The following is a 27,905-nucleotide window of genomic DNA, read 5'->3' as shown; positions in this document are numbered from 1 at the left end:
AACTGAAATTATATATTGAAAAAGACATGGACTGTTTAAGTTTGTCACCTTTTAGAATGAACATGTTGGTTTCAGTTCTTTCATGTGTAAATCACAGAACCTTTTTAAAATTTATATTCTCAAGTGAGTTTTAACAATTTTGTTTAGATGAGAATCAGTCTGACCACTGGCACAGACAGTCTCACACAGGGCGGCTCACTCCTTCAATGCATTATCTGGGCCGACATGACACCAATTGTTAAAGTTCACTCGAATGTAACTTTTAAAGTTCTGCGATTTACATATGAAAGAACTGAAATCAACATGTTCATTCTAAAAGATGACAGACTTAACAAACAATCCAGGTCTTTTTCGATGTATAATTTCAGTTACATCACGCTGTAAACCTTTGCTGTAAATTCTGTCTCCACAACCTTATGCTCCACAACTTCCTGATGAAAGAGCAGCGCTCCGAAAGCTAGTGCTTCTGAATAAAGCTGTGGGACTATAACCTGGTGTTGCGATTTTTAACTTTGTACATTCTAGTTTGACCCGAGGCTGGTAAAATTGCAACATTTAAGAGGCATTTGGATGGGTATATGGATAAGGAAGGGTTTGGAGGGATATGGGCCGGGTGCTGGCAGGTGGGACTAGATTGGATTGGGATATCTGGTCGGCATGGACGGATTGGACCAAAGGGTCTGTTTCCATGCTGTACATCCCTATGACACAATGACTCCTCTCATCAAAATGTTCTCCTCGACATTTTTACCACTTATTCCACTTCATTCCCTAAAATTTGTTCCACGTGCTGGCTTTAAGAAGTGCTCTTGGATATATTTTAAGAATTCCACCCTACTAAGCATTTCACTTTGTCTATCCAAGTTAGTTTGGGCAAGTTGAAATCTTTCTCTATTCTCTTAATTTTACACTGCTGTAATTTGTCTTGATATCTACCTTTGTACCTCTTTCTGACTGTAAAGAGCCTGTGATAGATCCCCAACATATGATTGCTCCCTCCTTTTTCATTTGGGCGCTATCCATATGGCAGGAATTAAGAGCTTTCGTGCTATCATCCCTCCTTATTGCAGTAGTTGACTCCTTGATAAACACTGTAATATCACCACCTCTCTTTCACCTTTGTTTTGTCTGAAAATTCTGTACCCAGGAATATTGAGCTGTCAGTCCTGCCCCACCCTCAGCTATGCCTTCTTATTATAATTGTCATATCACCACATGCTATTCAACACCCTCAACTCATCTGTCTTACTTACAAAACTCCTTGTATTTAAATAAATGCATCCAACCTTGCTGCGCTCCTTTTTTTTGTACTTTAACTTGACAATACATGCTCTCGTTGCCAGACTGATTTGGCTTTTCTTCTGGATTTGAACATTACCTCCTGTTCTACCTCCACTTCCTATCTCATTCTACCGCCAAACTACTCTCTCTTCCCCACCCCCCCCCCCACCCCCACCCCCCCCCAAAAAAAAGAAAATGTTGGTCCTATTGCGATTTAGGTGGAGCCATCCGATTTGGAGAGGTTCTATGCTGTCCAGAAACCGAACCAGTGATCCCAGAATCTGAAGCTCGCTCTCCTCTGCACCAGCTATTCAGCCATGCATTCATATGGCTATCCACATTCTCTCCAGCTCCAGAAACTAGACTCTACAGCCTTTTGAGGACCTACTTTTTCAATCTGTTACCTAGCTTCCTAAATAAAAACTGAAAACAAACTGTGGATGCTGTAAATTGGAAGCAAAAACAGATTGCTGGAAAATCTCAGCAGGTTTGGCAGCATCTGGACCCTTCCTCAGAACTATCTTCCTAAGTTATTGTTACAAAATTTTCATTCCTCTTTCTACCAATGCAAACCACAACCACTGACCAGCCTCCCCTTTCAGAATGCCCTGCAGCCATTCAGTGAAATCCTTGACTTTGGCCATAGGTGGGGCATCATATTGTAGTTGTGCCTGTAGCCACAGAAATGACTGTGTCTATATAACTCACTGCTTTTTAAAGCTATTCTCCTGACTCTGTCAATATTGATTGCTGAGAGTTTAAAACCTCAGACCTATTTCCAAAAGATTGTACATTCGTTTATTTGATATTATGCACATTTTGTAGTGTGGCAGGTACGATGGCCTGATTTCTCCAAGTTTGGCAAGCTTGATTTTTTTTTTAAACAATACTGATTTCGACAGAATCGCATTCATTTAGTATGATAGCCGACTCCTTGTAATACTAATATTCTCCTATTCATTTCCTAAGATATTCCCTAATGTGTTTTATCGATAAGTAGAAACATGTGTCCCAGTTCAATTGCACAATTACATATTTGATCACATTTGAGAAAAAGAGTTGCAGCTTTGATCTTACAAAATTGGATTAGAAAGTTAAAGTAAAATCAAACATAATCATCTTTGGAATCTTATCTGTCCGTATGTCAGTGTATGGATTTCAAATAAGCATGTCGAAAGTAATAGTTTCTCCTCACCAAACCATTGGCCAAACTAAGCTTCTGATTCCATGCGAGTAATCACTCCAAAGTGTAACTTGCACACCAGCAAGGGAGTGATAGAAAAGTGCAAAAGAAATTTATTTAAAGTATTCTGTAGTAAACATTACTTGCCATCTGTTGCAATGATCAGAGTTCACATTCTAATTGTTATTTTAAAGTAAAAAACATTTTTTGCCAAATATGTTGTTTCTACATACTGCTGCAGTTTTGTGAATGATGTGAACCAGCATCCATTCAATGACAGTATTGTAGTAGCTCTTACCCATAACATGGCATCAGAGTTTATCAATTGATCATAAAATTATGCAAAAGTGTTTTCTCCAATTAAATAGTTTTGTTTGGACTTTTTCTTGGATGAGGAATAGGAAAATCTTTTCAGTATTTTGTTTGCCTGGCCTTGCAGATTACACAATTCTTATGATGTTGCAGAGAACCCTTCTAGTTAGAAACACAAGTACTACTATTTCTCTTTTTTTTCTCCTGTAGTCTTCCCGATTAATGTGATTGTTAACATTTTTAAAAAACAAATTCTGTAAGATCACACTAATTTCCATAAACTTCAGGGATGTGTCTGACTTAACTGGAATTATTTTTGTTTTAATTGTTGTACTTTTGGACCAAATATATAATTTTTTTTAAAAAATACCAACTTGTTTTCATTGTGATATGTTGAACACAGCTTGTTTTTATAAACATTTCTCAGTGGCACTGTAGCTTTAATTTAAAATGATAAATAAATTGCTTGCACTAAGTCTTTGTCAATAGCATGACTTCAAATAAAACCATAAAGTTTGATCATTTGAATGTCCTCTCCTAAGTGCACTGCCAAACAATATTCAATGTTAAACAGCCCACTCCCAGAATTATGGAAACAAACTGTGCACCATTTTTGTACAATCTAGTTTCTTTATTATAGGTAAGCACTTGGGAGCTAAAAGTTGCACTTTTCTGTATCAATCTTAAAACTGAGATTCACTGACTTTTTACTTGAGCTTGTCTGATCTTTTAACATGTTCCTATTTGACTGTTTCACGTTTTTATTAGCTTTTTGCGAGAAAGTCCTAAATAGCTTCATGTATTTTACTGTACAGTATCTTGTGAACTAAGAATAACTGTATTGCTATTTTCCAGGTAGCATTAGCTACTTATGCATGTGTTAATATTGTTTGATTTTCTACGGTTTTATATTGTTCAACCATTTGATGAGAGAGGTCTGAGGCTTTTTGACCATTTACAGACTTTGCAAAACCATTTTACATTTTACCAGCTGGCTTTCACATGCACCACATTATTTTTTAATTTAAAATAAAACCAATTTGAAAACAAATCTTTGTTTCATTATGGTATATGTACTTTACATAAATTTCAAGACCTCCAGTTATAGGTTGAAAATGTTAGCTATTTTTAAAGTATTATCAAATAAAGTTGTTACCTTGTGTAAAGCTAGAGTGTTTATCAGCCAGTTGTCAACTCATAATTGGGAAAATTCTTCTGTGGTTATTTTAGGTCTTTATAATTATTGATTAGGAGCGTTTTGCTTAATTAGCAAAAGTTCGTTCTTTTCAAATCTGTGTGTATTGCCCCTTCTCTTACCATGCATTCATTAACGTTCCATAGCCCCACCCAAAACCCATTCACTATGCATTTCTATTTGTTTCTTGACATACAAGTTTGAGGCCTTATTTGTGTTCTCAGGGACATGGCAAGCCCAGCATTCACTGCACATTCCCCAATTGCCTTTGAACAATGTTTTCCTTGACGTTTCACAAGACAGTAAGGCATCGAAGACATTGTGTATCTGAAGTCACATGTTGATCAGGTTAACTGAAATGGCTGATTTTGTTTCTTTAAAAGACATTAGTGACCAAGAGGTTTTTTCACAACCAATTATACTTACCGTTACTGATACAGGTTCTGTGTTGACATTAAATTCCACCAGGAAGGCTTCAGGGCTTTTGGGAACATAACACTTCTACTTTTTAAAAAAAATACTCATCTCAGGGAGATGGATCCTCTCCTTTCAGAAACAAATTTGCCTTTTTTTTGTTACCAAAATCTACAGACAAATGAACCAGAGAATTTTAAAATGCATTAGCCTGTTTCTGACATGCTTGCGACTCCTGTCGAGGGTGTGGTGCTAGAAAAGCAGAGCAGGTCAGGCAGCATCTGAGTAGGAGAATCGGGCATAAACCCTTCGTTAGGAATGAGGCTCGAGAGCCAAGGGGATAGAGATAAATGGGAGGGGTGGGGCTGGGGGGAAAGCAGCTTAGACTATGATAGGTAGATGGCGGTGGGGGTAATGGAGAGAGGTCGGAGAGAAGAGTGGAACGGATAGCTGGGAAGGAGATGGACTGGTCATGAGGGTGATGTCGCATTGAAAGGTTGGATCTGGGATAAGGTGGGGAGAGGGGAAATGAGGAAACTGGTGAAATCCACATTGACCCTATTTGGATGGAGGGTCCCAAGGCGGAAGATGAGGCGTTCTACCTCCAGGTATCAGATGGTTAAGGTTTGGTGATGGAGTTAGTATTCAAAGTTGTATTGTTTTGTACGTGTGTCCTGGAGATGTTCTTTGAAGCGTTTTGCAAGTAGGCGTCCTGTCTCCCCAATGTAGAGGAGACCGCATCAGGAGCAACAGATACAATAAGTGTGGAAGTGCAGGTAACTCTTGATGAGGAAGGCTCATTTGGGACCTTAGACAGAGGTGTGCGCACAGGTTTCACAATTCTTGTGGTGACGGGGTCGCTGGACATGGATCTGGCTTGGCGGAGGGAACGCTCTTTACGAAATGCAGATGGGGTAGGGAGGGAAATGTATCTATCGTGGTGGGGTCTATTTTTGAGGTGGCGGAGATGCTGGAAGACTCCTTTAGAGCTTTGGATAGAGGAGAGGAGGGTCGTGTGGATGCAGATTTTGCAATTCTTGCGGTGACAGGGGAAAGTAATGGGCGTGTCAGATCGGTTGTGGGGGGGGCGTGGACCTGACAAGACTGTCGTGGAGGGAATGGTCTTTACGGAATGCAGATGGGGTGGGGTGGGAAATATATCTTTGATGGTAGGGTCTATTTATAGGTGGTGGAGCAATGTGTCTGGAGGTTGGTGGGGTGGAAGGTGAGGATCGGGGGATTCTGTCCTTGCTGCGGTTGGAGGGATGGGGTTTCACCTGGGAGGGGAAATTGCGGTCTTTGAAGAAGGCAGCCATCTGTGCTGGAACTGGTGGATGCGGACAAATTGGGAATAATTGGTCCTCCCTCCCACCACCAGATATATATTTCCCACCCCACCCCATCTGCATTCCATGACTGTCTTGTCAGGTCCACACAGACAACCCCCCCCCCCCCCCCCCCCACTGACCCGCACTCCCGGTGCTTTCCCCTGTCACCGCAAGAATTGCAAAACCTGCACTCACCTCCCTCCTCTCCTCTATCCAATGCCCTAAAGGAGTCTTCCACTTCCACCACAGGTTTACCTGCACTTCCACGTGTCACTTACTGTATCTGTTGCTCCCAATGCGGTTTCCTGTACAGAACAATTCAGAGAACGTCTCCAGGATAGATGCATGAGACAACCCCACTGTCCAGTGACTGAGCATTCTTTAACTCCTCCCTCCCACTCCACCAAGGACTTGCAGGTGCTGGGCGTCCTCCAGCGCCAAACCCTAACCATCCAAAGCCTGGAGGAAGAATGCCTCATCTTTTACCTTGGGGCCCTCCAACCACAGGATTAATGTAGATTTCACCAATTTCCTCATTTCTTCCCCCCCCCCCCCCCCCCCCACACACCACCTCAATCCCAGATCCAACCTTCCAACTCAGCACCACCCTCATGACCTGTCCAATCTGCCCATCTTCCCACCTATCACCATCACCCCCACCTGCATCTATCTGTCAAACTCTCAGCTACCTTCCCCAACCCCACCACCCTGCCATTTATCTCCCTACCCGCTTTGCTCACAAGCCGCATTCCAAATGTAGGCTTATGGCCAAGATGTCAATTCTCCTGCTCCTCAGATGCTGCCTGACTTGCTGTGCTTTTCCAGCACCACCATTGTTGACTGATCTCCAGCATCTGCAGTCCTCCCTAAGAATGTATGAATGACTATATTGTTTGTCAACATAATGATTCTGTTTTATCCTCTTTGAACTGCTTATTCATCTATTCATCCCATTGATGGTCAGCTGTGGATATTGCAATTTTGGTTGAAATTCGATGGTGTGTTTACTTGATACACTTAAATCTCGTGTATCTGGTGAGTTGATTTGCATTTCAAAGAGCAGCTATACCACCTGAAGTAATATGTCAAAAGGAGCCTTCATCCATAAAAGGACTACAGGGTATCATTCTCCATTAGAAAAACACAATTACTTGTGTAAACCTTATCAGTAACCACTCTGTAGGTTAAGGTGAGTAGATAACCATGAGCAAGTACAGCTGGAGGAGGGATTCAACTCATGTTATTGAACTTTATTTTTTCTCTATTACCCCCACACAGTGTTCTCTATTACCCCCAACCCATGTTGTGTGTGCAGGTGTGAGACACAGTGAAAAGACAACAGGTGTACAAATCTTTATTCAATTTCCACCACCAGGAAGAAAGGAAACCCCAGCGTGGCCAGTGACAAGCAGTGCTCTTCCCATCAAAGGGCAATTCTGTGTGATCCAAAAAAAATAAAGGGGAGTGCAGGGATTAAGTCAAAAAAAAGAGTTGGAGGGGAAAGTAAAGCACTCCACTCGCTGCAGAGCTCACCTCACCCTGAATGGCTGGAGTGTGTTGGTGAACACTGTGTGCTCTGGGCTTGAACATAGAAATTGCGCTTGATTTTTAAAAGAACAAATTCAAAATAAACTCAGTAGGAAGCCACCAGCAGCAGTAAATAAGACACTGTGTGGTTCCAGGCTGTTCATTGGCCAGTCGTTTCCTTAACACAGAAAAGTGGAAAGTCCTTCATACAGTGATCCAGCTCCCTCAGAGGCAGCTGAGTGAAAAGGATGCCTGAGCCTCCTGTTTATTTTTTTCTTTTTTACCCCTGCACTACCACCTAACTGGGGTAGTGCTTATGTTTTCCCCAGCACCCATGTGTGTGTGTTAGGTATGAGACACAATGAAAGACACCAGGCGTACAAATCTTTATTCAGTTTCCACCATCAGGAAGAAAGGAATCACCCTGAGTGGCTAGTGACGAGCAGTGCCTCTCTCAAAGGGCAATGCTGTGTGATCAAACAGTTAAGGGGAGGGCAGGGATTATATCAAAATAGAGTTGGAGGGGAAATAATACACTCCACTCCCTGCAGTGCTCACCTTTCTCTGAACGGCTGGAGGGTGATGGTAGACACCACGTTACCCTCCAGAGGCACCTGGGCTTGAATGTAGCTATTGAGCTTTATTGTTTTATATTTTCTTTTTTCCTTTACCAGTTATCTGAGTGAACAGAACCTCCAGCGCTCCTCTTTTTTTTTAAAATTCAATTTACCCCCACACTACTGCCTGCCTGCGGTAGTGCTTATATTTTCCCCAGCACCCATGTTGTGTGTGTGTGTGTGCAGGTGTGAGACACAAGGTGCACAAATCTTTATTCAAATTTCCATCACCAGGAAGAAAGGAAACACCCGAGTGGCCAGTGACGAGCAGTGCCCTTCACATCAAAGGGCAATTCTGTGTGATCAAACAGTGAAGAGGAGGGCAGGGATTAAATTAAAATAAAGTTGGATGGGGAAATAATACACTCCACTCCCTGCGGTGCCCACCTCTCCCTGAACAACTCCAGGGTGTTAGTGGACACCGCGTGCTCCTCCAGAGGCACCTGGGCTTGAACGTAGCTGTTGAGCTTTTTTCTTCTCGTCTTTTCTTTCTTTTTTTCTTTTTTTCCCTTCTTTTTATTACTAATGACAACTGAAATAACTCCATGAAGGCTAGTATCCTGTCACTAAGTCACTCTTTATTTACATGTATATAGTACATGACACTGACCCAGCTAGTTCGGTACAGGCTGTTAGAGTGAACAGAACCCTTGGCACTTCTGTTCATTTTTTTTTAAATGGGGTCTCTGACACTCATGGTTTTGTTTTGCTTATTTTTTTCCCCAGCACCCATGTTGTGTGTGTGCAGGTGTGAGACACAAGGAGTACGAATTTTATTCAATTTCCACCACCAGGAAGATAGGAAAACACCCGGGTGGCCAGTGACAAGCAGTGCCCTTCACATCAAAGGGCAATGCTGTGTGATCAAACGGTGAAGGGGAGTGCAGGGACTAAATCAGAATAGAGTTGGAGGGGGAAATGATGCACTCCACTCCTTGCTGCACCCACTTCTCCCTGAACAACCTCAGGGTGTTGGTGGACACCGTGTGCTCCTTCTCCAAGGACACCCGTGCTCTAATGTAACCGTGGAAGAGGGGCAGGTAGTCGCCCCTGACGACCCTTTCCACGGCCCGCTGCCTGGACCTATTTATGGCCAGTTTGGCCAGGCCCAGGAGCAGACCCACGAGGAGGTCTTCAGACTTGCCCTCCCTCCTCCTGTACCTGGTGCCCGAAGATCAGGAGATTGGAATTGAAGTGCAATCAAAAGCAGAGGAGGTTTTTGAGAAAATTAAAAAGGGAGTGCAAATGCCCACACCCAATATACATGTGGTCCACGGAGTCCACAGCACCACAGAACAAAGTTGGACTGGGAGTCCATGAACCGCTGCATGCAGCACCCTCCACCCCAGATTCCTGAGAGAAAGGGGGAGGACTCCTGAGTAGAGAGCCTCCACTGGGGATCCCCACCGCCCTGTGGCAAATGGGCACGCCAAGGCATGTCTGGACGGTGGATGAGGGAGAAGAGGTGGACGGTGTGCAGCAGCAGTTGATATAGGACCCACCTTTTTATGTCCTAAAAAGGGACAAAATTAAAATTCCGGGGGCGGCTCAGGTTGTGGGGCACAGGCTCCCACGGGAAGTACGGGACCTTGGGGCCAATGTGCTATTGAGCTTTATTCTGCATCACACTACTCATCTAGCCAACTGAGCTAACCAAACCCCAATGTGAGTGGTAATGGGCTGAAATGTCCTTTCTAATAAGGTGGTGTTGCGCAGAACGTGGGAGAATGGGATACATCTGGAACTAATAATCAGTGCTACGTCGGGGTTGTTATTTTCACATTAAGGCAATTATGCTCAAGTTAGGGCCAGTCCAGGAGTATCCCCAGTGCTCGTGATTTCTTTCCTGGACCTTACCCTTGCCTCTGGTTGGAGTAAAAGTCGTTAATCATTTCAAAAAAATTATCAGGCACTTGAGAAAAATAAACTGGTAACAGAGAGCGAACAAGGAGACGAGACCCAACTGGATTTCTCAACAGGGAGCCGAGTGAGACTTGAAGGGCTGAATAACTATGCTGTCCTGCCTATGAGTAATATTTTTGATAAGATGTTTAAAGAACAAATATTTTCAGAGAAAAACCTCAGCATTTATTCTTCTTAATTCAGCTGTTGTTTGTGTGACATTGATTTATTTTTATTTTGGGTTTTTCATTTGCAAGGAGACAGTAATCTAAACTGTAGAATTAATACTTTTGAAGAAAGTCTCCAGATTTTTAATCCTACTGTTGTATCAAAAATCTAATTGTTTGCCTGAAAATGAATTCCTTTAATCCTCACATGGATGTGGAGACTGTCTCAGACCAATTTTGTTTGAACTAATGATTGCAAACATTTGGAAAACTGTGGGAGCAGTGTTTACGGAGTATTCAATGGTCATAAAAATCTAATCTTGGCCTAATTTGAACATTTGCATTCAGACCTTGTTTTGTTATATTCATGTACACACTTTTCACTGCTCTGGACACCCAAAAAAATGCTCTCCTACTCATTCAGTGTCTGACATTTGGATCTGTAAGAAATTGAGCTACAAAACCTTATAAAATTTAAGAGATGTAATATAAAATTTCATCATGCTGTTACTGAGATTTGTCACTTATGGAAAATCACCTTTCTAAATATATAGAAAGGACATGTGTACTTCCATAAGCCATTACATTGTACTATGTAATCACGGTATGCAGTGATTGAAGCCAAATGATTCTCAGCTCATTCTTCTGTATTGTCTAAACATTTTATTGTTTAGTTTTTTTAAAGCGTTAGCTGCCTCTCTACTGAATTTGTGATAGATCTTACCCTCCTACCATTCCATTTTGTTTCTAGACAAGTTGACAATGCTCAACTTAATGTTTAGAGCATTGACGTAGCATTCACCATGTAACAGATACTTAAATGTTTGAAGTAACAAGTAATATTTTCCCCAGTCTTTTAAAAGCATTCCCATATATTATACTCACTGCAACAGCATACTTGTGGCATCAGCTGTTTCAACAATGTAAAGCCTTTACACATTTACTTTAACATCACAACCTTTGATCAACAGAGAACTGTTTTGTTGCAATTAAATGACAATGTTGAAATTTTGCCCATCATGATTGGTTCTTGTTCTCAAAGCTACGCACTATGGGCTGCTACACAGTACATCCTAAAAGCCTCTACATAGGTGCATCAGGAATTCTGTTTTGGACAGTTCCATAAGTTTATATGGTGGAATATGGGTCAGCAGTACTCTACTGAAAAGATAATAAAACATCTAGATAGTTATAAGTACAACAGTTGACATGGCTAATAATACAGGTGATATGTTTTGAATGTAATATATAACATGCAGGGATACATTGGGATTCTCAATGTTTGCTGTGGAACATAAAGTATTGATCCAGTGCTCATCCCACTGTGCTAAAACTATTGAGTATTCAAACATTATTCCAAAGTGCAAAGATAATCCCTAGATTCTCATCACTCACATGTACTCCATAAACCAGTTTTCTACCTTTAGCAACAAGTGTGAGGAACTTATAGAATTTTATTTGGCAATCAGATAGTCTTAAACTTACAATGTACTTTCCTACCTCATATTTTTTCTCTATATTCCATCTTTTGCCTTGCACTCTACACCTTCATCTATACTAACCAGCTCTTGTTCCTTGGAAAGAGAAAACAAATTGGAGAAACTCAGCAGGTCTGGCAGCAGCATCTGTGGAGAGAAAGCAGAATTAATGTTTAAAGTCCACTGACCCTTCTTCAGAACTGGTACCTGCTTCAATCCTACCATCATCCTTTTGCAAAAACAATGCTTGACTCCTTGGTCTTTGTTACCACAACACATTAAATTTCCTTCTCCAAAATCCTGGAATGATATTTAACCTTCCTTTATCAATGTTGCCTGCCTTTCCTGCAATTCCATATTTGAAATCCCCCAGTCAGGTTTCTTCCATTTTATGAATACTTGTGTATGGGTTATTGAAAAGAACAAAGGGTAAAAGCCAGTCATACTCAACTGATTTTTCGATTTTTTTTTCTAATTGAGCACAAAGACAAAGTATTTGAACTTTCAGAAAGTGTTGGTAAGTCTATTTAAGGCTTCCTTCAAAGACTAAAGCCCATGATTTTCAAAATAATGGCTTAAACATAGTAGGAAAAAGGGGAATAAACAGGTTCAATGTAACAGTAGTGTGCCCTTGAAAAATCTCTACCCATGTCTAAATTATTTACGCATAAAGGAGAAAATAACAAATTAGCTCATGTCAGCTAAAAGGATATGGGAAGATCAATGATGTAGCGAATCCAATTCTTCATAATGAATTCTGCGCACAATATAGTACACATAGGGAAAAGTAGAATGAAAATATGGCACAAGTGAAAAATTTTCAATGGGATAAAAGATCATGTGGGAAAGAGTACAGATATTTAAAAGCAAAACACAAAATGGACAAAAAAACGATAAATGTAAGAACAATTTTCTTTAGCCATTTAGTCTTCTGCTGCAAAAGAATCATTAGCCGAGGAGGCTGCATGACATTTAGTGGCTTTGCTATTGTAACTTTGCACCTTCCCAATTTCATACAACCATATTCAATTTGGAAGGTAGGTGGACAATCTTGCATTCATTCTCATTGATCAATGGTGTGGTCTATTTTGTTAATGGATATATTTTCATAAGCGCTGAAAATGTGTTGCTGGTTAAAGTGCAGCAGGTCAGGCAGCATCCAAGGAGCAGGAAATTCGACGCTTCAGGCACAAGCCCATAAAGTTCTCTTTCTGTCCATAACTTGGAAAGCCTCAAGTTCCTTTCAGGGATGTGTCTGTTTGCCCTTATTTGGACTGAATTTTCTGTGGACTCTGGAATTTTGCAGTCAGGACCAAATGGGAATCCCACTTCCACAACTGGTGACCAGCACCAAGATATTCCTGGTGGGTAGCAAATTGGCCAACTCCAAACCTTGCCAGTCTTACTGGGATGTTGGTGCTGCTGAGGCAGGCAGGTTTGAGAGAGCATCGCAACATGAAGATAGCTTTGGAAAGGTAAATTTAAAATAAAATGTCAGAGACCGTGTAGCAGACGCCACTGATCAAATGGAAACCCCCACAGATTGCTTCCTCTGGTACCTTGGACAACCACTGCCTGAAGCAAGTACTTTGCACATGCAGATGGCAAAATGCTAGCAGCACCATGACATCCTCCTTAATAGAAGCCTTAAGTATGTCAATTGGCTGTTTGTTTACATTTAGTGTGTAGTTAGTCCATCACCCTGCTCACTTCTGGTGTTGGGGCGGTATCTGGACCTGGTTCCCTACTACTTTTCTGTACTTTGATACAGCTTACAGCAAATGACAGAGGAACGTTCAGAAACACATTGTTAAGCTGTGCAGGAATGAGGAACATTACATGTGCGATATTGACTTTACATAATGAATATCCTTATTGTCACGTATAGGATCGCCACACTTTGGTGACTTATCCTATTTTTCAATGTTCTAAATGAACAAATGCCAGTGGCAATGTATTTGTATAATTCCCCTCATTACAAAATAATCTATCATTGAGATTTCAGACAGTTAGATGTCGACACCCATGGAGATCCATCATGATGTGCAAGTCTCCAAACCAAACTCTCAGCTGCCCAGTAAACTCTGATTGGGTTCAGTTCGGTAAGTATTGAACTACAGGAGACTTCTATTTAAGCCTCTGCAACTATACTGGTGGATTGGTTCATGTTATGCAATTTATCTTCACAAATCACAACAAAACACTGTTGCCCTTATTCAGCTAATGTTGGAGCTTTGGCTTAGAAAGTCATCAACCTAACGCAGGAGACAATCTCAAGTGATAATTTTGCTTCATGAAAGTACAGACTCTAATGGCAGTTTGAGTTCATTCCAACATCCACTAGATATGTCTTGCGCAGTCCCCTCAACACAGAAGTGGCATCTTTCTACTCTACTGAAACCTCTGAGAAAGGTAATTGTTTAAATGACAACCCCATATTTAACACCGTCCAATGATCCAAGTACAACATTTTGTTTTGAATGCTAACTTTAATAAAAGACTGGGTTTGGAAATCTGAATTTTCTCCTTTATCAAATTGAAGATATTTTATCCCTTTTATTGTGAACTCTAAAAGTTTACAACTGAACAAACAGTACACATAACAGTAATACATTTTGGTAACGAGTATGTATTTCCATTGTATTTTCCACCTAACTGACATGTTCTGAACTTTGGTATGTTAAGATTTGGGATTAACTAATTTAATCAGCAAATTTATGAGGCTAAAATGTATTTTACATGTCTAAATAATATTCACAAGTTTAACAACCTAAAGTACAGTACACTACTTGATACAGATCAGTGATCAAAATCTTACCACTTTATTGCACACTAATATCGAATAACCACTTGTACAATTCAGAAAATAAATGTTGCACTTTGCAAATCTTTATACAATATAAACATGTCAGTAAAATTATTGAACACAAGCACACTATCTACAGATATCTGTTGTAGTTTGGTTTGACAAAAAAAATGGGAAAATATTTAGAGAATAGTAATTTCAGTAGTTGAATTTTGGTTCATGCCTTCTTCATACCATTGTATGTCCACCTTCTCAAAAGCCAAGCGACCTTTCTCACCTGTGCAATGAGATGAAAGACATATCTAAACAAAGTGTAACAAAGCTACACATGTTGAACAATAAATTGTAGTTGGTAGATGTTTCGTTAGTTTTACTAATGCATTGATTAACATCAATCAGTTCAAGAGAACTTTGCTGATTTTCTGCATAGCAAATAGTTAGCAACAGAGTAATATTTTAATTGTATTAAGTGTAGTAGAGTAATTGTTTAATTTGTGTGTGGTAGGCATAGGTAAGTGTATCAATGGTAAATTATATCAAGATGAAATAGGCAGCTTTTTATATGGGGCATTTGCAGTTAGGTTTGGGGTTCATTAATCATTGGTTAAAAACAGTCTGGTTTAGTCTGGGGCAATGGCCAGGAATGAGGAGTCAAAGTTGATGGTGTTTAAAGAATTAGCAACATAGGAAACAGGAGCAGAAGTCGATTATTCCGTCCGTCATGTAAACTTTGGAAAGGGTTAGCCAGCCTTCTCCACCATTCAGTATGATTTTGGCTAATCATGTGTCTCAATGCCAAGCTCCTGCTTTCTCACCACACCCTGTTAGTATCTAGAAATCTGTATCTTTCTTTCTAAATATATTCAGTGATTTGACCTCCACAGACTTGTAGAGAATTCCATAGGGTACATCACCCTCATAGTGAAGAAATTTCTCCTCCTCTGTCCTAAATTGCCTGCCGTAGTCCTGAGACTGTGAACCCTTGATCTTGATCTCTCACTTGGGAAATGTCAACCTTGTCAGTCCAGCCCTATCAGAATTCTACTTGTTTCAATGCGACCCCTTCTCATTTTTTCTTGTCTCCAATGAATTCTATATTACAATCCCATGTTTGGCTGGAGGAAATTGCACCAGTTCCAAGGCCAAACAGTCTGATAGTGTAATTAGTTGTTTCAAAGTAGTTAATTTTGTGAAATATGTATTTATGCAAAAAGATGTACAATACAATAATTGCACTTATATAAATTATTCTAGTTCGCATTTTAGTTTTGCATTTTCATTATCTTATTGAATATAATAAGCCTTGCACACACAATGGCTTACATGTGACAAACTGTTCCAGAGGATGTTGAGTTACAGTTTGTAAATCTTGTACCATTATGTACTTTTAAATGTTAAAACAAAAGCTCAGTGAGAATAGCTATATTCACAGGAGATTTCCCTCGTCAAAACTTTCACTAGTCACTTAACTGCTGGACTAATTAAATGTACAAACTACGTCACTCAGAAATATTGAGAAAAAATAAATTTGTGGCTCTGTCAACATGTAAATCTCCAGCAGAGTGGCTTCGCCATCCAAATTAGGAAGATTTGATCCCTAGGTGTGTAAGTTTATTGACTGGGGCAGTGGTCCTGAGGTAAGCAGAAAGAAACTGCTTTGTTTCTTCCACAAAATCCTCATCTAGCCAGCTTCCGTGAAAGTGTTTTAGTGCAGATTTTGCGTGTGAAGAGATTAGACTCATTGGTGATACCCTCTTAATAGAATAGATCACGAAAACTTAGCATCAAGGTTAACGTTTGAGATAGCTGGTGTATAAGTAAACCCCCATAAGGAGGAAAGCAAATTGGTGAGAAAAAAGATTATATTGAAAAAAAATCACCATTACCAAAAGACTGGAGGGTCTCTTTTGCTGTGTCACGTATATTTGCTGTTTGAGAGTGGCACAAGCTGGCAATCTGTTCAATACTTTCGACAGCCTTGAAGGAAGAACAAATTGAGATCCCATTAGACACAATCTTATATCTATGTTTTAAAGCAAATTGAATGGTTTTGTTGCCATCTCCCAACTCTTGTTTAAAGTTTTTATGAGCTGTCTATCATGTTCATTTGTTCATTCTGAAAGGCAGAATACACTTTATTGAAACTATTAACTAGATTTGTTAACAGAAGGTCAATAAAGTCACACAACAGTAGGGATCCAAATATATAAACAGAGTGAACGTTCTAGTGCATTGGTTTAGCTCCACATCACAAGTCTTAAACAGTTTGATTAAGCAAGCTGCTTAAAATACATAGATTTGTAACCTTCTGACAAGTTTAGGAAGTTTAGGGCTATACTATTTCAAGTTATCTCCAGACTGATCAGATTAAAGATCTATATTTCAAAGAGGATGCAATAGAAGTGAAATTTAGCAGTCCAATAAATGTTTATCCCTGGCAGTATATTTGCATTGTCTTTTCTTCTGCTGAAGATAAAAATAATTATTTTTATGATTCCAAAAACACAATATTGAAACATAATATTGAAATGGATAAAATGAAACATCAACGTTTAAAACAAAACATACATTGTTCTGTTTATCAGTCCATCTTGTCCACTTTGTAAGATAATAGAAATCATAAGTTTTATTTAATCAATGCTGCTGCAAGTGGAAATACCTATTTATGGATGCATAAAATTACAAACTTAATCTGCATTAATAATGGGTACAGGGACTTTTTAAAAAATTATTTGAAACTGTTGCGAATATGTTTTGGTCTTGTCAAAAGAAACACCAAATATACAAGACCCTAACTTGCCTTCAGTTCTTTAAGTGCAATGCAAGCAGCTCTCTGGAGTTGTGTATCCTTTTCTTTCAAGGTATCCGTGTAATACACCAAAGCCTGTGAAATTTGAAATTGTTAGCCAGTTCTAAATTGTTAAAGTACAAATAAATTAATCATATTGAATTCTGAGCACAAAATACCATTGAATGAACTTTTAGGCACTGTTGATGTCATTCGGTGATAGATGGAAGTAGATTTTGTTAGACTGAGTCATTACATAACTCACCCTGTTCTACAGAGTTTTCTCATGCAAGTACAGGTTTTTCTTAAAATAAAACAAAATATTCCCACTGAGTAACTGGTTAACAGCATGGCAAGTAGATCAGGAGGTATCAGTGAAAATGGGACAAATTTAAGAGTGCCTGAAACAACTCATTACCTCATAATGTGTGACCCAATACGTACAATAATTTGGGCATAAGCCCTTCTTTAGGGCATAAGCCCTTATTCCCTGATTCCTGAAGAAGGGCTTATGCCCGAAACATCGATTCTCCTGCTCCTTGGATGCTGCCTGTCTTGCTGCGCTTTTCCAGCAACACATTTTTCAGCACAAATGACTTCTTTCAGCGTAATCTTTTACTCCTGTTTTTCTCTTTCATTATCTCATTTTGTAAATAAATTCCTTCAATGTGGCTTACTTAAAAAAGAAAGACTAGCATTTACACATGCATTTTACAATCAGCAATTTGTATCCAATTAACTACCTCTTGAAGTTTTGACTGTTGAAACGTAGGAAATATTACAGTTTTCTAATATCTGTGCTTTTATCCTCTAAGCTTGCTGGTTTTCAATATGTAAATAGGAGTGTTTTGTGCAGATAACTCTTTACGTGCCTTTTTCACACAATTTTCATTCCGTCATTGTATGTTATCAGAACTAAAGGTTACTAATAACTTTTAGCACCAATTAGCTGATTTGTATTACTCCTGTCAGACTGAAATACAACAAATTGTGCATTTTGGTCCTCCTTAAAATGCTCCAATAGAACAATCAATGCTTACCTTTGCTCTAAAAATATGATTTGCTGAAGCACGGCGAAGGAATGAGGTTACAGTTTGTGCAATCTTGGGGTTCTCATCTAATTGAAGAATGCAGATTGACTGTAAGGTTTGGTGCAGAGGCTGAAGCTCAGAAACTAACTTGTCTCTTAACTTTTTCAATGTCTTCATCTTCTGTGCAGTCTGTAGTGCTTCAGGGAGAAATACTAAAAATGTAAAAAGCAAAAGAATTTTAAATAAGGACATAGAATTAGTTTATTTAAAAAAACTTCAAAAACTCAGGTTATTCTCCTCAGTTCCTTTGTATCCTATTTGTCAAAAGGTTTTTTTTAGGAAACGTTCGATTCCCAGTGGTTTTTGAAATGATAAACAAGAACAAGAGTAGGCCATTCAGCTTCTTGAGTCTACTCCATAATTTAATCAGATCATGGCTAATCTAGATTAGATTCCGTACAGTGGCCCCTCGGCCCAACAGGTCCACAACAACCCTCCGAAGAGCAACACATCTAGACCCATTCCCCTAACTAATGCACCTAACACTAAGGGCAATTTAGCATGGCCAATTCACCTGACCTGCTCATCTTTGTGACTGTGGGAGGAAACTGGAGCACCTGGAGGAAGCACACACAGACACAGGGAGAATGTGCAAACTCCACACAGACAGTTGCCCAAGGCTGGAATCAAACCTGGGACCCTGGTGCTGTGAGGCAGCAGTGCTAACCACTGAGCTACTGTGCCGCCCCTAATTGTGGCCTAAACTTCACTTTTTGCTTCAGTCTCATAACTCTCAATTCCTACATAGATTAACAATCTATCCAACTCAGTTTTAAATGTATTAAATAACCCAGCCCCCACAATGTTCTTTTGGAAAGAGAATTTCAAAGTCTAATGACCCTGTAAGAGAAAAGCTTTCTCCTTATCTCTACCTGATTGGGAGACTTTTTTTAGTCACTCATTTTAGATCCACATTTCTCACCATACAACTGAATGTAACATTCTATTATGTTATGATCACTCTTGCCTGGATTATTTATCAAGATTAGTAATTAATCCTGTCTCTTTGCATATCAACAAGAAGTATAATCTGTTTCATGGTTGGCCCAGATCGTATTGTTCCAAGTAACTGTCCTAAATAATCTCTATAAAGTCATCCTCCAGAATATCTTTGCCAATTTGCTTAATCTAATTATCTAAAGATTAAAAACACTGCAAATATTACACTATCTTTCAAGTCCCAGTATTTATTGATTTAGAGTCATAGAATCATAGAGCTGTACAGCATGGAAACAGACTGTTCGGTTCAAATCATCCATGCTGACCAGATATCCCAAATTAATCTAGTCCCATTTGCCAGCACTTGGCCAATGTCCCTCTAACCCCTTCCTATTCATAAACCCATTCAGATGCCTTTTAAATATATTTGTACCAGCCTCTTCCACTTCCCCTGGAAGATATTCAACAAAACATTGCCCCATGGGTCCCTTTTAAATCTTTCCCCTCTCATCTTAAACTTATGCCTTTTATTTTTGGACTCCCCACCCTGGGGAAAAGACCTTAGTTATTTACCTTATTCATGCCCCTCTTGATTTTATCTACCTCTAGAAGGTCATTGCTCAGCCTCTGACACTCCAGAGAAAATAGCCATAGCCTATTCAGCCTCTCTATTTGGTTCAAACCCTTCAACCCTGGCAACATCCTTGTAAATCTTTTCTGAACCCTTTCAAGTTTCACAATATCCTTCCAATAGTAGGGAGACCAGAACTGGCTTGGAAAGGGTGGACGCTGGGAAATTTTTTCCGTTAGGCGAGGAGACTAGGACCCGTGGACACAGCCTTAAAATTAGAGGAGGTCAATTCAGAACAGATATGCAGAGACATTTCTTCAGCCAGAGAGTGGTGGGCCTGTGGAATTCATTGCCGCAGAGTGCAGCGGAGGCCGGGACGCTAAATGTCTTCAAGGCAGAGATTGATAAATTCTTGATGTCACAAGGAATTAAGGGCAACGGGGAGAATGCTGGTAAGTGGAGTTGAAATGCCCATCAGCCATGATTGAATGGCGGAGTGGACTCGATAGGCCGAATGGTCTTACTTCCACTCCTATGTCTTATGGTCTTAACTGCATGCATCATTCCAAGAGTGGTCTAACTTATGTCCTGTACAGCCAAAACATGACCTTCCAACTTCTGTACTCAATGCACTGACCAATAAAGGATAACATACCAATTGCTGCCTTTGCTAACCTGTCTATCTGCAACTCCATTTTCAAGGAAGTATACTACACTCCCCAGGACCTTACCGTTAAGTGTATATGTCCTGCCCTGAGTTGCCTTTCCAAAATGCACCTCACATTTACCTAAATTAAACTCCAAACTCCTCAGCCCATTAGCCCATCTGGTCAAGATCCCGTTGTACTCTGAGGTAATCACCTTCGCTATCCATTACAACTCCAATTTGGTGTCATCTGAAAACTTATCAATCATTCTTCCTATGTTCACATCCAAATTATTTATATAAATGATGAAAAGCATTTGACCCAGCATTGGTAGCACGTTTATCCAGTGCAATTATTGTCAGGCAGTCTGTAAACTACTTCTACCATTGACAACCTTTTGTTTTACTCTGCACCTAAATGCATTTTACATCTTGAGCTCTTGAACCAAGATCTTTTCTTACTACTACCTCGATTGTAGCCCTGTCCTTCCAAAGTGTCAAATACCCAGAATATTCAATGGTCACCATGACTTGGAGGTGCCAGTGTTGGACTGGGGTGGACAAAGTTAAAAATCACACAACACCAGGTTATAATCCAACAGGTTTAGAGTCATAGAGTCATTGAAACAGACTCTTTGGTCCAAATTGTCTGTGTCGTTCAGATATCCCAACCCAACCTAGTTCCATCTGCCAGCAACCAGCCCATATCTCTCCAAACCTTTCCTATTCATATACCCATCCAGATGCCTTTCAAATGTTGCTAATTGTACCAGCCTCCACCACTTCCTCTGGCAGGGCAAAAGTGAGGACTGCAGATGCTGGAAACCAGCGTCTAGATTACAGTGGTGCTGGAAAAGTACAGCAGGTCAGACAGCATCACCTGCTCCACCCTGGAGTCTCCCTGCCTCTATTCCTGATAAAGGACTTTTGCCCAAAACATTGATTTTCCTGCTCCTCGGATGCTGCTTGAACTGCTGTGCTTTTCCAGCACCACTCTAATCTGGACACTTCCTCTGGCAGCCCATTCCACACATACACCAGCCTCGGTTTATGTGGAAGCACCAGCTTTCGGAGTGCTGTGCCTTCGTCAGACAACCACAGTCTAGTGCTTCCAAATAAACCTGCTGGACTATAACCTGGTGTTGTGTGATTTTTAACTTTAACAGAATATTCAAGTAACCCGTTTAACTACATCTCTGAGATGGCTTGGTTATCAGACTCATTCTTGCCAGCTGTGTTATTAATTGATCCATTTTATTATGAATGCTGCAAGTATTCAGGTGATGAATGACCAATTATTTTATTTACTCAGTGGATGAAGGGGTTGCTATCTGGGCTAGCATTTATGATCTATCCCTGGTTGCCCTTTAGAAAGTCCGGTAAGATGCCTTCTTGAACCTCTGCAATTTGTTTTCAGTAGATTGGCCCACAATGCTATTCATAGAATAGAATGTCAACTGTGTGGAAATAGGCCGTTTGGCCTAACTGGTCCATACTGACCCTCCAAAGAGCATCCCACCTTGATCCATCCCCCTAGCTTATATTTCCCATGGCTAACCACCTAGCCTGCACATCCCTGGAAACTATGGGCAATTTTGGACTGTGGAAGGAAACATAGACACGGGGAGAACGTGCAAACTCCACACAGACAGTTGCCCGAGCTTGGAATTGAATCTGGGTCTTTGGTATGTGAGGCAGCAGTACTAACCTCTGAACTACCATGCTACCCCTTACATAGTGGGCTCCATGATTTTGACCTTGTGACACTGCAGGGTCAGTGATTTGTTTTCAAATCAGAATGGTGAGTGCCTTGGAGATGAATTTGCAGATGATCGTGCTCCTAAGTATTTCTCACTTTTTTCCATCCAAATGGTAGTGGTCATTTTGAAGTTTAAAGAGCCTTGATAGTCAATTTTGTAGATGCTACCTGCTGCTACTGTGTCAGTGTTTGAGGGAGTAAATGTGGACCTGGTGCCAATCAAGTGGGTTGTTTTGTCTTGGATGATACTAAGATTCTTGTATTGTTGGAGCTGCACTCATTCAGGCAAGTGGGGAAGATTCAGTCACACTTCTAACTTGCCCCTTGTGAATGGTAGCAGGCTTTGGGAGTCAGGTGTTACTTGCTACAGCATTCCTAGTTTCTGACCTGTATTTATAGCCATAGGACTTATATCATTAGTCCAGTTCAGTTCCTGGTCAGTATCAAAAGGTGATGGTTATATTCTCTCTTGTTGGAGATGGTCATTACCTGGCATGTGAGGCACAAATGTCAAATTCTACTTTTTCCTGCTTGAAGTTAATTTGCTCATCAATTTTTGTTTATGCTTTATGCCTTCCTGTAAGATCCTGGCTCATTTTCATAACAGGAGCTTCTAAGGAAATTATTGCTTTGTTCTTCTCTTTAAATAAACAATTCTCCTTCACGTGAACCCTGCCACCACCACCCCCACTATTTGTTTCTAGTCATATGGGACTTGTGTTTTTATATTTACTGTTATTTACATATCGAAATTTGAATTAAATTCAAACTCCTTTGAATCATTCACATTGAACAATAAGGCTATTAAGGGGAAAGATATATAATTGTTGATATCCTGGTTTTGCAGAGAAGAGCTTGAAGTCAGTATTCTGATCTCATCATTGGGTAGTGTCTGACTTGTTGATTGGTGATTCATCCTATCTTAAGTGAAGAAATTTTAAAAATCAAGAAAAAAATGCCTGATATTAATTCACCACCATCTTTCCCTTGCCTTTTCTCAGCAGTGTTAATGCCAGTCCTGTTTCCTATTACTTCTGCTCCTCACATGTCATTGACAATGATAACTTTCAATATTGTGGAACCTTAAAATACTTTCCAAGGTATCTCACTAAAGTATAGACAAAAAATGAATATCTAGCCAAAGGAGGAAATACTCAGATAAGTGGCCAAAGGCTGAATGTGTGGTTGTATGTGAGAAGATTGGACAAATTGAATAATAGAGATATTAACTCTAAAAGCAGGAAAGGTATGTTGAGCCTTCATAAATTTCTTATTTGGGCATAAGTACAGTATTGTGTCCAGTTCTGGGCTCCACAGTTGAGGAAGGATGTGAGGATCCATGAAAATTCATTGAAGATTTACAAGAGTGGTTCTTGGATAATATTTTAAAGTGGAGAATGTGGATTTGTTCTCCTTGGAACAAAGGAGATTGCAGAGAGATTTATGAGAAGCGTACAAGATTATGACAGGTTTAGGCAAGGTACACCAAACAAAGCTATTTTCATTCCATTGATGATACAATTCATTTATGTTCCTTTAGGACTAGGAGAGACAGCTTTAAGATTTTGGGCAAAAAAATAGCAAATGAGGATGGTAGAAGCAGAAAGGATCGATCATTTCAAACAGAAATTGGTTAAATATTCAAGGTAAATAAAGTTGACGTTGCAGAGCCACATGGATATAATGAGAGAGGGACTAATTGGATTGTTCCTTGGGAAATCAATGTGACCTCACTTCATGCCATGAAATATAAAGGAATAGTTTTGAAAGAAAGAAATCGAAGTATGTTCTAAAATACTATCCTGAAAATGTTAGCTTTTGGAATTATTTGAGTTTGATGAAATGCAATGAACTGCACAGAAACTTGAGAAATATCTCAAAACTGGCACAATTTATACCTGGATAGCCAATCTAAGAGGCAGGTAAAAGGATATATAGGGATGGGATCTTATAAAAAGTATCAAAATCTTAACATTGATTAATATTAGATCAGGAATGCAGAACTGATTCGACAGTGCTTTCACCTGTGATGACTATGGTATGTTAAACTTCAGTCTCAATCTACTGAAATCACTTTGACATATAACAATATAACTAAAACTCTTGTAAAGCAAGCATGAATGCATTAGACCATAAATTTTCTGTTAAATCAATGACTGCATACTCAAATTTCAATGCAAGCAAATACCTTTCTTCTTACTCCTACCTTCCTTTGCAAGTCTTGTCAGGTGTGTCCCCAGCTGAGTAATATTGTACTTCTTCACATAGTTGAAAAACTGGAAGACTGTCACTATTTCCTCTGAGACATTAGGACACAGCAGCAATTCACAACAGCTGACAATCTGGTACAGAAGTGTTCTGAATACTTACAAAAACATGAAAATAGTATAAATGTTTAAATGATTTAATAAGACTGTTATTGTGAAGAGTTCTTTGGCCATGTAAGATTAGTTAAAAATATCTTTAGAATCAGCTCTGAAAAAGAATTTACTGGGTGAATGGCAATTAACTGTAGATGCTATTTGTTAGGTGCATCCAGGAGGGCTTCTTGAAATAATATATAAATAGTCCAACTAGGGAAGAGGGTTTACGAGACCTTGTACTGGGGAATGAGCCTGGCCACTGATCAAAGTTTCAGTGGCGGGGGAAGGCTAATTAAGGTAATATTAGGCAGAAACTGGAGAAATTAGATTGAGGGCAGCTGTTGAGGGTAAATCCAGATCTGACATTTAGGAGTCTTTCAAAGATTCTGGAAACACCTGATCAAGTCCCAGGGATCCACTGGCCTTTATGCTTTTTAAGACCTCCAGTCCCACCTCTTGTAATATTAACACTTTTCAAAACAAGTTCCCCAGCTTCCATGTCCTTCTCCACATGTAAACACTGATGCAAAATATTCATTTAATATCTCACCATCTCCTGTGAGGATGGATACTAAATGAGTACTAAAGGTAAAGATACTAAACATTTATTAGGAGCAGGTGGGTCGCTAGGAAAAGGGTAAGTTCATTCAAGAATAAAGGGTTCCAGAGGAAATGGGTGAGGTCCTTAATGAGTACTTCACAGTGGTATTCACCAAGGAGAGGGACGTGGATGATGATGAGGTTAGGGAGACGGCTACGTTATTATTCTATGGTGTGACCAGATGGGCCATTGAAATAATGAACTTATGATGGCAAAAACAAACTTACCATGGAGTTACAAAAGATGGAAAATGATTAAAGCATGCTGGAAAATAGAATCTAGCTTTGACTCAAGTGATTGTGCTAATCCACATATTGCAAAATCCAGACAGACTGCAGCTGCCCACAAATGGTTTGCAAACAACCCTTATAGAAGCACTACACACTACAATATACACTAAATGAAGTTGGACTTGAATGCGACAATGGAATGTCACCCTTGGGACCGTCGAGAGTAATGAGTCATTCACTTGACACGGTGGCATCCAACACCCTTATTTGGAGGAAACTACGTGCACCAGCACCTACCATAATGGACACCTAAGGACCACCCTACCCTCAATGTGCCAACATCTGGTTGGGTCTGATTGATCAGGGTAACTGAATCAGATCAATCCATTGGCAGATCTTCCACACCCTCCCAAAAGGGCACAAAGACTCTGAAGGATAAGAATCACTGAAAAAACCCATTCAGAGCAGTAACTCAAGAATAACCATTGAAAGAGAAAACACCTCCAGGACCATTGAAAGAAGACGACATCACCACATGGAGCCCGGGCAAGTTCTTGTGTAGTGGTATATGATCATACAAAGTTAAGTTAAAGCATAAGACAGTTTGTAGAGTTTTTATTTGTTAGTTTATAGTATACTTTATTATTCTAATGTTAATTGTGTTCAATAAATGAATATTGTTGTCTATAAGAGTCAGCTCACAGTTCTTTTGCTGAATTTCAGAATTTAAACACATTGTGTGGCAGATACAACAAGGGTATATCGATATTAAGAAGGAGATCGTATTGGGGGTCTTGAAAAACATTAAGGTAGGTAAGTTCTCAGGATCCTGAAGATGATAAGGGAAGAAATTGATGGTGCCTTGCCAAGGATCTTTGGCCACAGGCGAGGTCCCAGAAGACTGGAGAAGAGCCAATGTTATTCATTTGTTTAAGGTCAGTAGGTTTAATCCAAGAAATTATAGGCTGGTAGTAGGGGAAGTATTAGAGACATTTTTAGCAGCAGGAATTATTCACATTTGGAAAAGAATGGACTTATTTGGGATAGTTAGCAGGGCTTTGTGCATGGGAGGTCTTGTCTCAGATTTGACATTTTTGAGGAAGTGATGATGATTGATGAGGGTTGGGGTAGTGAGTCTAAATGGAGGGTTCAGAAAAGATTTACAAGGATGATGCCAGGGTTGGAGAGTTTGAGCGAGAGGGAGCTGCTGAATAGACTGGGGTTGTTTTCCCTGGAGGGTCAGAGGCTGAGGAGTGATCTTAGAGGTTTATAAGATAATGAGGGGGCATGGATAAGGTAAATAGACAAGGTCTTTTCCCTGGGATGGGGGAGTCCAGAACTAGAGGGCATAGGTTTAAAATGGGAGGGGAAAGATTTAAAAGGGAGCTAAGGGACAACATTTTCATGCAGAGGGTGGTGCATATATGGAATGAGCTGCCAGAGGAAGTGGTGAAGGCTTTAAAAGACATCAGGATGGATATATGAATATGAAGGGTTAAGAGGGAATATGCTGGCAAATGATTAGGTTAGATTCCCTACAGTGTGGAAACAGGCCCTTCGACCCAACCAGTCCACACTGACCCTCTGAAGAGTAACCAACTAAACCCATTTCCCTCTGACCAATGCACCTAACACTATGGGCATTTTAGCATGGCCAATTCACCTGACCCGCACCCAGAGGAAACCCACGCAGACACAGGGAGAATGTGCAAACTCCACACAGACAGTCGCCTGAGGCTGGAATCGAACCCGGGACCTTGGTGCTGTGAGGCAGCAGTGCTAACCACTGAAGACCATGCCCTAATGGGACTACATTAGTTTAGGAATTCTGGACCGCATGGACGAGTTGGATCAAAGAGCCTGTTTCTGTGCTGTACATCTCTATACCTCAATTTGCGAAGGTCCCTCACAGTAAGCTGGACAAGAAGGTGAAGTCAGATGGGATCCGCGATGACTTGGTAAGTTGAATACAAAATTGGCTTAGTTATAGAAGACAGAGGGTAGTTATGAGGGGCTGTTTTTCTGACTGGAGGACTGTGAACAGTAGTGTTTCATAAGGATCAGTGTTGGGACCATTGTTGCTTGTAATGCATATGAATGATTTGGGTGAAAACGTAAGTTTGCAGACAACATGAAAATTGGTAGAATTGTGTATAGTAAGAAAGATTGTCAAAAGATACAACAGGATATAAATCAGTTGGAGAGTCAGGCAGAGAAATGTGAGATGGACTTTAATCCAGACTAAATAGAGATGATGATCTTGGAAGTTATTTGCAAAAGAAAAAGTGTACAGTTAATGGCAGAACCCTTCGGAGCATTGATCTATAGAAGTATCTAAGGTTCCAAGTCCATATCTCCCTGAAAGTGGCCAGAAAGTCCATAGGCAGTAAAACAAAGGCCATATTTGTTTTAGCAGTCAGATCTACTAAAGTTGGCAAGTAACGTTGCAGTGTATAAAACTTTAGTTAAGCTATTTTTGGTGTATTGTGTGTTATTCTGGTCACCACAATATAGGAAGGATGTGTAGGCTTTGGAGAGGGTGCAGAAAAGGTTCACCAGGATGTTTCCTGAATTGGAGTGTAGTAGCTATAAGGAGAGGTTAGACAAACCCGGAAGCTAAGGGATGATTTGATAGTATATAAAATTGAGAGACATGGAAAGTGTGGATAGTCGAGTCTTTTTCCAAGGCCAGGAGGCATAGATTGAA

General features: G+C 40.0%; 1 protein-coding gene across 1 annotated transcript in view; it reads right to left on the bottom strand.

Moving 5' to 3' along the window:
* Positions 1-13,935: 13,935 nt before the first annotated feature.
* Positions 13,936-27,905, bottom strand: part of ripor3 (RIPOR family member 3) — a 220,421-nt gene continuing 206,451 nt past the window's right edge. Inside the window, exons 18-22 of the mRNA XM_060836005.1 lie at positions 24,211-24,369; positions 18,039-18,241; positions 17,011-17,094; positions 16,097-16,187; positions 13,936-14,487 (exon numbers count right to left, since the gene is read on the bottom strand). Coding sequence (XP_060691988.1) covers positions 14,393-14,487; positions 16,097-16,187; positions 17,011-17,094; positions 18,039-18,241; positions 24,211-24,369 — 632 coding nt within the window. The 3' untranslated portion in view covers positions 13,936-14,392. The remainder of the gene's footprint in view (positions 14,488-16,096; positions 16,188-17,010; positions 17,095-18,038; positions 18,242-24,210; positions 24,370-27,905) is intronic.

The sequence above is a fragment of the Hemiscyllium ocellatum genome, chromosome 15 (assembly GCF_020745735.1).
Source record: "Hemiscyllium ocellatum isolate sHemOce1 chromosome 15, sHemOce1.pat.X.cur, whole genome shotgun sequence".
Taxonomy (NCBI): Eukaryota; Metazoa; Chordata; class Chondrichthyes; order Orectolobiformes; family Hemiscylliidae; genus Hemiscyllium; species Hemiscyllium ocellatum.
This window is presented reverse-complemented; position numbering and strand designations above follow the sequence as displayed.